This window comes from Anabas testudineus, chromosome 21 (genome assembly GCF_900324465.2).
Source record: "Anabas testudineus chromosome 21, fAnaTes1.2, whole genome shotgun sequence".
Taxonomy (NCBI): Eukaryota; Metazoa; Chordata; class Actinopteri; order Anabantiformes; family Anabantidae; genus Anabas; species Anabas testudineus.
The window spans coordinates 5,920,983-5,933,145 of NC_046629.1; the positions used below are offsets into that span (position 1 = coordinate 5,920,983).

General features: G+C 42.6%; 1 protein-coding gene and 2 non-coding genes across 3 annotated transcripts; 1 reads left to right on the forward strand and 2 right to left on the reverse strand.

Annotated features, from left to right (window-relative positions):
* Positions 1 to 660: 660 nt before the first annotated feature.
* gja3 (gap junction protein, alpha 3) lies at positions 661 to 2,094 on the forward strand. Its single transcript, XM_026376506.1, has one exon. It carries the CDS (start codon positions 661 to 663, stop codon positions 2,086 to 2,088), a length of 1,428 nt encoding a protein of 475 aa, XP_026232291.1. The 3' UTR covers positions 2,089 to 2,094.
* A 2,692-nt stretch (positions 2,095 to 4,786) lies between these two features.
* trnat-cgu lies at positions 4,787 to 4,858 on the reverse strand. Its single transcript has one exon. It is a non-coding gene; the product is annotated as a tRNA-Thr (tRNA).
* A 440-nt stretch (positions 4,859 to 5,298) lies between these two features.
* trnat-cgu lies at positions 5,299 to 5,370 on the reverse strand. The gene has a single exon. It is a non-coding gene; the product is annotated as a tRNA-Thr (tRNA).
* Between the last annotated feature and the right edge of the window lie 6,793 nt (positions 5,371 to 12,163).

The window sequence follows — 12,163 nt, forward strand, 5'->3', positions numbered from 1 at the left end:
AACTTGGATTGTAGGAAATAAAAATCATTATTTTTATTAACATTTAATAGTTAATAATAGTTATTTAAGTGTAATATTATCAGTCCTAATTTTTGATACCTGTGGCTTTAGTATAACAGTGAATGGTGAGGGAGAGGAAGGGAGGGTGGCTTCAGTGTGTGTGTGAGTGTGTGTGTGTGTGTGTGTGTGTGTGTGTGTGTGCACAACACCAGAGCCCCATCCCTGCTAAATGCTGTTTTCGAACACTATAATGTTGATCTCAGCACATGCCTGCTGGGCAGCGGAGCGAGCTGGTGAGCGAGAGAGAATCAGGCCTGTCAAACAGGTGGTCTGTACAGTAGACGCCTGGGTTCGAAGTGAATGCTGTGGCTCGATGTGGTGTCGACGTCCAATATGTGGCAGTTTTCTATAAAGGCCTGTGCTCTGTGAAAAACTGAAACACGTCCACTCTCCTCCCTGTCTTTATGTCTTTCTGTGTGTTCGCATGTGCAACGTTTTTGACCTCGGGGTAAGGCCTTACATTCAGTCAGTTTGATGTTCACACCAACTTTTCAATATCGTTCTCTCACGTGCTCTGTTTCTTCCTCTGTTATGCTGTCGTTTCTCTCTTCTTTATCCACTCCAGCCTGTACTTTCTCCATAGGCTAGAAATCTTGAAGCATGGGTGACTGGAGCTTTCTGGGGCGGCTGCTGGAGAACGCTCAGGAGCACTCGACGGTCATCGGCAAAGTCTGGCTGACTGTCCTCTTCATCTTCAGGATCCTGGTGCTGGGGGCTGCGGCCGAAGAGGTTTGGGGTGACGAGCAGTCGGACTTTACCTGCAACACCCAACAGCCTGGTTGTGAGAACGTCTGCTACGACGAGGCCTTCCCCATTTCGCACATCCGCTTCTGGGTGCTGCAGATTATCTTTGTGTCTACGCCGACGCTCATCTACCTGGGCCACGTGCTGCACATCGTCCGCATGGAGGAGAAGCGGAAAGAAAAGGAGGAGGAGATGCGCAAAGCAAACAGGTTCCAAGAGGAGAAAGAACTCCTTTTTAGAAATGGCGGAGATGCTGGAGGAGGAGGCGGCAAGAAGGAGAAGCCGCCAATCAGGGATGAGCACGGCAAAATCCGTATCAGAGGCGCTTTGCTGCGCACTTATGTGTTCAACATTATTTTCAAGACCTTGTTTGAAGTGGGATTCATTTTGGGCCAGTATTTCCTCTATGGCTTCCAGTTGAGGCCCCTGTACAAGTGTGCACGTTGGCCCTGCCCTAACATCGTTGACTGCTTCATTTCGAGGCCCACTGAAAAGACTATTTTTATTATATTTATGCTTGTGGTGGCTTGCGTGTCTCTTTTGCTGAATTTGTTAGAGATCTATCACCTTGGATGGAAGAAGGTTAAACAAGGCATGACAAATGAGTTTGCCCCCGACCACGAGTCGCTGCGTCGCGTTGATATTGCAGAGCCTGAGTGTTTGGCCTCAGCCTCCAGAACTGCCCCATCCAGCCTCAGCTACCCTCCCAACTACACGGATGTGACGGCAGGGAGCGGGGCGTTCCTGCCGCCCATGGGGACGACAGCCGTGCCCTCAGCAGTGGAGTTCAAGATGGACAACCTCCAGCAGGAGGAGTCCCTCCACCAACCCTCCCCTTCTTCCCACTACTACATCAGCAACAACAACAACCACAGGTTGGCCGCTCAGCAGAACTGGGCCAACCTGGCCACCGAGCAGCAGACTCGGGAGATGAAGGCCACCTCCCCCTCCCCATCCTCCTCTTTCTCCGCCAGTGTTGACAACGAGCAGCAGCAGCTGGTCGATGCTGCACTGCTTCCTACCAGCAACACCACAAGTAACACCAACACCACCAACACAACCGCCACTGCTGCCTCCAGCAGCAGCAGCAGCAGCAGCCCTGGCACTGTCTCAAATACAGGCAGCTGGGGTGGGGGGAAGAGCGAGCCGGAGGAAGGCCACGTCACCACAACCACAGTGGAGATGCATGAGCCTCCAGTAAGGGTCAGCACGGACCCTCGGCGGCTCAGTCGGGCCAGCAAGAGCAGCAGCATCCGGGCCAGGCCGAGCGACCTGGCTGTCTAGATCGCTTCAGATCTTTCATGTCCCTGATCAACACCCCGCTTCCCTCAACCCCATCCCCAAACACAGTGATTCTCAGACAAAAAGAAAGACACACATGGATAATTAAAAACACTAAACAAAAGAAGGCAAGGCGACAAGATACAGGACAGCAGAAAGAGGTGTAGTCAAAGCAGCAGTTGTTGATTTAGTGCAGTCGGTGAGTTGCAGAGTAGGTTTGGATGGTCGTAATTCGTGCACACAAACTGTGATCATGCAGACTGCACGTTGTAGATGAAAATCATTCATCAGACCCATGATGGATTTTTAAACAACACTTTATCCAGAGAAACTAGCAATGGCTGGTATTGGTGCACAGACTAGTTGTCTGATGTGTAGCCAGAACATCTGCTGTAGCACTTCTTAAATTTTACTAGTACAGTGTGTTAAATGAAGTACTGTCATGGATAAACCTACATGTATCTGTGCCTTACATGTAAAGTGGTCCAGTGTACGACAGACGCTCCCTACAACTCACCGATTCACTGACAGATTTACACTAGTTTGGTTTTTTCCAGAATCCTCTTCAGTGCTTCCTACAGAGACAGTAAATAATGTGATTCAGATAGAACGAGTCATCAAAATTAACATGCATAGGCTCATTTGTGGATGGGGTTTGGGTCAAAACTGCCGGTGTAAATCAGCCCCTCCAGTGCCCAGAGTGCAGCTGGGTCCGATTCTGCTTCTGTCACAGTCGCCTTCAGAAAAAATAAAGATGCTCTCTAGTAGCTGCACAAGTGACAAAATATTGTCTTCAAAGAATCTTCAGATATAAACAAAACAATATTCTTGTTCATTCAGACAAACCACCAAGTTAATACGCTGGAGTCAGAGCAACGTAAGCTAATACAAGTTTTTTCTTTTCTGCTTGAAACTGCTCATTTGTGTTGTCAGCAGATATTTTTACCCCATTTTTTAACCACCACCACTAAAGATTGAGAGCAACTTTGGGAATTCATATTCACTGTCACCTATTTCATGTGGTTCTCCATTGGTTTTATTCTGAAAAGTGCTATTTTTTTAAAATGGAATTGAATTTTACTTATAAATTGCATACTTGTAGTAGTCAGTTTGTGATTGCGAAACAGTTATGATTAAGAAAAAGGAAAAAAAAAAACAAACGATGAGATGACTGGCGTATCACAGCGCCATGGTGCAGTCGACCTTGACGGATTCTATTTTGTTGTGTTCATCTTGATTCTTAGAAATCTTTAGAAACTTTTAACTGAATTCATCAGCAGCCACAGTCCTCTGTCTGTTGTGTAACTGTGCTGTTTGGTTCATTCACAACCGGCACTCGCTTTCAGAAATCTTTTTTTTTTTTAATTATTTAACATCACCATAGCCTTAATCCACTGTAATATCCTGTGAGTTCACCTCTTGGAAACAGTTGGAAGTACACGGTAATACTGTGTACAAACTCAGCACAGTATTTAATACGATGTGCAGGTTAATACACTGGAGTACAAGCTGTTTTTTCAGGGGCGTGGGGGTTACTAAATGATGGTACTGTATGATGTGAGACTATCTGCACCCATTTACTTCTAATGTTTCATACTGTATCTTACTTCAGTTGCTTCAATAAGATTTAGTGCAAAATAAGAGACACAAACTATACATCTATTAAATGAGGAGGTAAAAGCAACTTTCCCTGATCCTTGTTCAAAATGACAAAAAAAAAAAAATTTGTTACCTGCCTTTGTTTCGATTCCAAAAGTTTACATTTTGGTAGTAATACAGATTTGCACATTTAGGGAAGAAAGTTGTTGTTCTGCGAAGTAGTATTGGTAGTAACAGAGCGAGAGAGAGAGAGCGAGCGAGAGCGAGTGAGCATGACACCAAACTGCCGAATTGTGTGATCCTCAAAGGAAAAAAATGTCTTAAAAAAACCAAAGCAAACGCAGTGGCTCTTCACTGAAAAGGCGGTATTACCAAAAGAGAAACTGTTATTTATCTCAACCTAGGACAGTAACGAATTGGAAGAGAGAGAAGAATCAGTCGAGGTCTTTTTCTGTGTGTGCACTACGTGACTTCTCACAAACTGCTCGGGTTAGACGTCTTATCAGACGACTCCGCTGTTGCCGGCCCTCTCCTAACCCTGCATACGAAGCCCTGATGTTAAGTCCAAAGCTGTTGTCTCTGTGACTCCTCCAAACTCTCCTCTCCTCTTCTGTTTCATGCAGAGCATGATTTCTCTGGCTCGTCAGGGAGTAGGAACCAACTCACGATGCTCAGAACAGCAACCTCTTTTCGATGCTGTCTTAAACAAGAGAAGTGCCTTGTGTATGAATGATTCTTTTGTAAGAACAAGTTGATGTAAATGTTCATTTACCTCAAACGTTTACAAAACTGTTACTAAATAAATTTTTGTACCATTTTTGTTGTTCTTGTTTTCACTACGCAATGATTTCACATTCACAGATACAGAGCAAACTGCACAGAATACAGTATGATGACGGGTTCACAAATTAATATTACTAATTAATAATAATATTACATTAGATCAAGTCTGAATTCAAGCAGCTGCAGCATAAAAAACTTAAAACAGGTCGTCATCAGTCTTCAACAGAGAGGGGTCAAACACATGCTTTGATAGCTGGAGGTTCTCCTTCTGCAATTATCAGAAGATCTGCATGTGAATTTGAGGATTAGAAAGAGATGAAGGCATGGACGGGGGTTGAACCCATGATCTTTGGTTTACGAGACCAACGCCTTACCACTTGGCCACCATGCCACCATGCTTAGCAAACCCTACTGCTTAGTTCGAACCCCTCAGTGGTTTTACTATCTCCAGTCTCTGTTGTTTGCAGAACAGTTTGGAGAAACAGTTTTAGAAGTGTCTCTGATGAAATGTGGACCTGTCATTCCTTCCTGCTGCACTTTCAGGTGGCATCTAAACTTCCTGAATCCTTAACTGTAACCTGGTAAAGATTTTATTCTAGGAAGAATATAGTTATACTGGGCAAAGGAAAAATAGAAACACACAACAAAATGCTCTGTACCACTGGACCACCATTGGTCATATCACTACATCTGCTTTGGATAAAATAACATCATGTAGAAATAAGTAATACATAAACCTGCTGGGTTTGGAAAACACCTGACTCCGTTTGGTTTATTTATATAGAATCAAATCTATTGGGGCATCAATCATTAAATAGAACTTAAGATTTAAGGCATGGATGGGGGTTGAACCCATGATCTTTGGTTTACGAGACCAACGCCTTACCACTTGGCCACCATGCCTTAGAAAAGCTAAAATCTTAATCCAGTAATTCATGCTAAGGTCCACTTACTTTGTTTTTATAGATGTTTCAGTCACATTTGATGGTTTTAATCAGCAAATAGCAGCAAAACTCCTTTTGATTTGGGGTTTTCTGTCCAATCTTGCCAATGCACAAGAACGCAAATCGACTTGGACTTGAGGAGGAACTGATCGAGGTCAAGAGTCGAGGTATGATGGTATGATGAACGCTGCTGTTTGAAGGTCAAGGCAAGTTTGCTGGTTGGTGGAGAAATACAACTAGAATTCTAGTTTATCTGTGTATCTAATATTTACAACTGTCTTAGAGTTATTTCAACACTGATTAGCTCGCTCATTTCAGCTGCCTGCTTCCTGTTTGCTCTTCATGATGCAATGACATTAACTTTTATTTGTAAACCAGGTTTTTTAACATTTACAAAATGCTTTATTGTTATAATAAAAACAGACAATGACTAAAATAATACATAAAATGTAGAATATTGAGTAGTTGAGTTTAAACATGAGTTTTTATCAGACATTTGAAAGAAAAGTGTCTAGACTGTGTGCACAATTATTACAACAAATAAAGCCAATAAGACACCAGTGACGGGTTGTTAAAACTGGAGTAAATGCAGAGCAGCTGCGCTTTGGACTAATATTAACATTAATTAAGTTCAGATCTGAATTAAAAATAACTTGGTGTTTGTTGGGATGAAGTTTTTCCGACTCTCTGGGCAGTGGAAATATAACTCTCTGTCTTATCCTCGTTAATCTAGCGAACGCTGCAGGACATCCAACATTATGTGTTATTACAGCTCCTCACTCTCTTTGTAGACGCTTTGACCTTCGACCTCTGAGCAGCTCACTCCCTCAGTCTGCATTTCACCAGTGAATATCAGAATGTGACACCGAGCCAGAGACACAAACACAAACAAAGTCACATCATAATCACACCCAAAAATAAATCAAAATGTGGAAGTCGAACATCTATCATTACGTCTGTCTGGACCGTGAGAAAAATTCATTTTGATCTATGAGGACGGGGGCGAACCTATGCACGGAGCGAGCAGAACCAGCAAGTTCACAAGCCGAAATCCAAACTTCAGTCACTTCCATCACCTCAGTCGGTACAGATTTGAATAATAAAAACTGTGAATGACATGTGGCTGCTGTCTTTTCCTCTCTATTGCTGATCATTCTGCAGAGAAACTGTTTTGGAAGGTTCACTTTGTGCAGGGTATTTGGCACTGAGTCTAACAACAGACTACAGTACATGAGTGCTGGACTCTTGGGTCCAGTGGCTGAAGAGTGATAGTTGACATGTTGGCACGACGGACTGGGGGGTGGGGGGTCCTCAGCCCATCACTCAGTCAGTAGCTGTTTCCATTACGGAGCTAAACTTTTAAAAAGTATAAATTTGAAGTTGAGTTTTTAACAGTTCTGTTCTGTACATGTTCTGTTTCACACTGTGTTGGGTTCGTGTTTAGATGAGACAAAGACAAAAGTCTCGACTAGAATTTAGTTAAAACACACAAACGTTAGAGGTTTACACACATTTTATCAGGAGAGATCGTTTTCTTTACTTTCAGTCTTTATAAAAGATCTACCAGTGTAGTATTTTTACTGATGTGTCCTAATCACTGAAGATGTTTTCTGAAAATCTCCATAAATTAATCACAAACAATGAATTAACTGGAAAACATGAGTATGAACTCAACAGTATAACATGCCGACTGACTGAGGAAGTAAAGCCGACTTGGCCCTGTAGTGGAAAAGAGACTAGTAGAGAAGGAGAAGTCACCAGTCTACAGCTCAGAGCAGACAGAGGCTATATTTAGCCTTTAATCACCTAACAAATTCACACTCAGCCCACAGCACAAATACCTCAGGCCCTCTTTATGTATTTCAGGAGTGTGATGAATTTGTTTCTAGGAGGTCTGACCACTGGCTCATGGAAAGATGATGTTTGTGGACAGAAACTTTTTCTTTTTTCATGTGGTACACGACTCTTAATCTTCTTCTTCTTCTACTTTTAAACTTTTTAAAAGCCTTTTTTTAAAGTCTTTGAGGTTAATTTATGCTAATTTGTGATTATTTGAAGCTATTTTGTGTTTCTTATTAATATAATATCTCTTCTTGTTATTTATTTGTCTCTCTTTTTGTTCATTTTGTTTCTCTTTACCATCCTCTGTTTATGTTTTTGTTGTCTTTTGTGTATTCATGATCATTTTTGGTTGGTTATAGTGATTTTTTTGTTCCTTTTAGGTGATTTTGTGTCTCATTATGGTTGTTAAATCCATTTTTACATCTCCCTTTGTGTAGTTTTGTCACACACAGCACTTTTCAGTTTTTTTGCTACTGTACATGTATCAACATTCCTGACCGAGCTCTTCCAGATCCAACATCTACTAACTTATAGAGAAAAGACCTAAGTAATCTTGAAAGAAGATCTCATTTAGTCAGTACGGCTGAGTGCATTTTGAATGTAGTTCACTTAAAAGGGAGATTTTTTACATACACAATGTTGTTAATGGTATAAATGATGTAACGTTGCAGTGGTGTGTGGCAGCTTGTTTTGACTGTCCAGATGAAGCAGGGAGGGGCAACACAGGGAAACGAGAGCTCTGTGAGGAGAGGGCATCTCTGCAGGGACACCTACAGGTCAGACAAGGCCATGGACACAGCGCCTATGATGCACCTGACTGACTTCACCTGACTGATGATTGCACCAGAAAACATTCAACATGACTCAATGAAAATCACTGAAAACAAATAAGGTTAGAAAATGTAATTGGTTGGAGGCAAGAAGATGCAGGTACGAGCACAAGCTAAACAAAAGCACAAATAAATATTTACACCACAGCGACCTGATGTGACCTGTGAGCACAGAGCCTCGTTCTTACAGTAACATTTAAATTCCAGTTATTTTGGATGTTTTATTTGGGGATGTGATAATAACTAGTGTCATTCTGACACGCAAAGAAGTCACTATGATGTCGGCTTGTGTTTTGAGAATCTTGTAAATAATTTTAACATAAATCATTTTAATTATTTCTCTTGTTTTAAATAACAACATTCATTTGTTCTGTTGTTATTGAAGATGCACGATTGGTCTGATTTGTTTCCAGATGTTACAGATTATTAACACTAACTGTGTATAGCATCTCTCAGCTTATTGAAAATCACATAATTCTGTTTGAAAACAGTTCATTTGAAGAAGAGGAGAGTCGCTGCTGCTGAAGATATGGGAGAGATTTATGCGAAGGAAGAGGGAACGTAAGGTGTTTCTGCACTAGATGGATTGGTGCACTCACTGCTTTAGTATGGTGCATGAAATAGGGTCTGGTCATCCTATATTTAACCCAATTCAAGCCCCTGACAGCCCCTCACCAGCAGTCAGAGCCATGGTTACACTGGTCTGTCGGGGTCTGCAGGAGGATGGACGATCTGACAACTGTAATCCAGACATAACAAACAAAGATCTGTGAACATTCGAATGTGAGAATGGAGTAAAACCAAAAATATTCAGAAGGACAACGGAAAAGACCATTGTGTTGCACTTTAACCCACATCCCAGCTGTCCCTGCTAAAGTCCGTCCCGTCCTCTAGCTGGTCCTGCACCGTGTGTTGAGGCACACAACCTGAGAAATGCAGTTGTCATCTATTCCTGCCCTCTTGTCCTCTGTGCAGCTGCACGCTGTATCTACACACACACTCACAGAGCGGCTCTTCCCTCCCAGTCACTGTTGTTTTATCATTAAACGGCGACATTAGTTCATATCATGTGATTCGAAGAGGATTCATTGCACATTGCAGGCCCTAATCGCCACCTATAGTCTACCTCCCGGGCCTCGCCCACATGACCCTGCTGAGCACAGCGTTTCCTTTATGCCCCCTGAAAGAACTAGGGATTGAGCCCAAACAAAAAAAAACCCACGAGGGTGAAAAAACGTTTTTACACCCGGGCCGCTCCATCGCAGGCCTGGCTGTGTGGGCGCACAGGGCCGTTTTAGCTTTAGATCAATGGGACAAGTTACTGGAGTCTGGCCAACTCCGACAGATAGCACAGAAAGAAAAAAGCTTGCCTCTTCAAAAAATTGGGTTTTGTCACCGTGTTATGTGCCTCCACCCGTCCACCTCCCCCTAAAAAATGTGAGTTGAGATGGGGGGGAGCCTTTTTGCTGTTTTTCTGTAAAGATCTGACTTTTCCTGCACTGCTCCTTCTGTGTGGAGGAGGGTGAGAGGGTGAGGCAGGAGGTGGAGTTGTGCACAGGCCACTGGGAGCAGAGGGGAGGCTGCAGACGACCCTCTTGTCAGACGTGGGTCCAGACACGGACTCGCCCTGCCGTTAATGACGGGGGTTATGGTTAAACAACACGTCTGGTGGTGATGATGGTGGAGCTGATAAAACCAGGAGCTCAGGAATTTTCTGGCAGTGGCCGGGGAGGGGTTCACAGCGAGGGCGTAGCGTCCCCCATCGGCAGAGGGGGGACAGTGCTCTAATGCACAAAGATGGAAGCAGCTTCGCCTCTGCTCATTTGCATGTTCGTCTTTGATTGGTTGAAAAGTACAAGTACCAGTTCCATCAATCTATTTTTAGGGAAAAATCTGTCTCTTGCTGCTTTAATGTCTTAAACCTGATTAAATCGTTTGAAGCGATGCTGCATGTTTTTGCACTGAAAAACACACCTGCTCATTAGTTGTGTGTCTGAAACAAAGGAAGGAGGCTCCTGCTGCACAACACCAGGACGTATTTATCTCTGCTCTCCTTTCCTCTCCCGAGAGATAACAACCTGCACAATTAGTCATCTTCATTTCAGCGCCTCTGTTTTCTCTAACTTTCTGTGCACAGTTAGAGAACCTGACTTCGCTATGAAAACACTTTAATAACACAGAGATATGTGAAAACAAAGTTTCCTTCAACACTACGTTGGATCCACCCACTTCTGTGCAGAAACTACATATTAATAAGTTCATGTGTTGCTGTTGCAGACACCTCAAATTTAAATTATGAGTAAAGTGAAAACCAGGAAGGGAGGCTGAGATATAAAGTACGGTGTTCTTAATCAAAAAGATAAATGAATATACAGAAAATCAAGTGCTGGTCATAACATGGTGCTTCAGAAAACATCTCACACATCAATACAAAATCAGCCGGCCACACAGGTGCAACTGGGTTAATACCAATCACATGCAGCAAATACCTGCAGATAGAGCTGTGCAAACCCTTTTAGTTAATTTGTCTGATTGAAATATGGTTGAACATGTTGAGAGTGATGTTCTTTAACCCTCTGTGTAATTTGGTGACATGAAAATAACCAAAACTGCCTCTGCAAAACATATAATGACTTTAAAAACACGTCATGAAAATGCACTTTATTTCATATTTCATATATATATATACACACCACACAAACGTTCAAAATAATATTTTTGGTGAACATATCCAGGAAGCGTTGGCTGTTTTCGTGTCTTTTTGTCAACTCAGTTGCACCGGTGTGGATCGCTTTGTGATCGATTGTGTGTGAAGATATCGTTTGTGGTTAGAGTATGTGGGAGCACGTCAGGTCAGAGAGGTCAGCTAACAATGGGTTATTGTTCAGTGTAAGTAGTCAAAGGGTCACGCAGAGGACGCTGCTTTGAGTTTTTGTAGTTATATTGTCCAGAAGAATGTTTTGCTTGGGAAATAATATGAAGCAGTAAGAGAAATGTGGCTGTTATGATTATTGTATATTAGTTACGCTTAACGTTATAGATCGTAATGACAACACCTGTCCAGGTACCAGTTGGCATCAAATGTAAAAATCCCTCACACCTCCAACAGACCCCAGAACGTGAGGATTGGTTCACATCCCATTGTCCACTCTTATCCTAAATACTGGCATCCCACAGGGCTGCGCCTCAGCCTCTTCTCTATCGTCCACTCCCCCAGAAGAGGTTCAGCATCTTGTGCAAAGGTGTCCTGATAATAACCTGGACTTAAACATCTTGAAAGCCGAGACACTAATTGTGGACATCAGGAAATCAGCTACAAGTTAGCTGCTAAGCAGCATTTCATTGTTTTACTGAACACTGACACTGACAATCTATTCTATTCTATTTATCTACTCCTACTCAGATTATTTCTAGTGAATCAGAAAACATTTTGTTCAATGTTCTTCTGAGAAGCTATAATTACGCTCCCACCTTGTCACTGCATGGTAAAGCAACACATGCCGTCCTCTTTCACTTTTCCAAGATGACTTCCTATCTTGTGACCCTGAGCCTGGCTGCCGGTGTCGACAGGCTGCGCCTCCTCCTGCCCTGCGGTCCGTCACCTCCCAGATAACGCTCCCTAACTCGGTGTCATGTCCACTTGGCACCTTGTAAAAAAATGGGACATGATAGTGAAGGTCAGAGCAGAGTGAAGAGGCCCCACGTCGTGCCAGTTATTTTTATTACTCATTAATTTACAATAAGTTGCACTGCAGCCTGAGTGAATACGTGTGCAGTAGTTTCCTTCCTGACACTTGTTGCATAGTCAGGAGCACAGATTTTGTCTGATTATTTCCAGTCATGAGGGATTTTTATACTTAATGCAACAGGAAACATGTTTGTCAGTGGTATCTGTAATAGATTAAATCATAGATAGAGTTTAACAATTTAAGTAAAAGCTAAATTTCTCTGTACAGTTCATTTTGTCGAAACACCGAATCCCCGTCTTACAGTACCTCCTCCAAAGAGTGCGAGAAACCATCATTTATTACACTTCTCAATAAACCGTTCTCACCATTTAGTGCCTCCAACATTTTAACC

What these genes read in the sequence shown, in the direction of transcription:
- gja3 (XM_026376506.1), top strand. Translation starts at nt 661, where the DNA reads ATGGGTGACTGGAGCTTTCTGGGGCGGCTGCTGGAGAACGCTCAGGAG.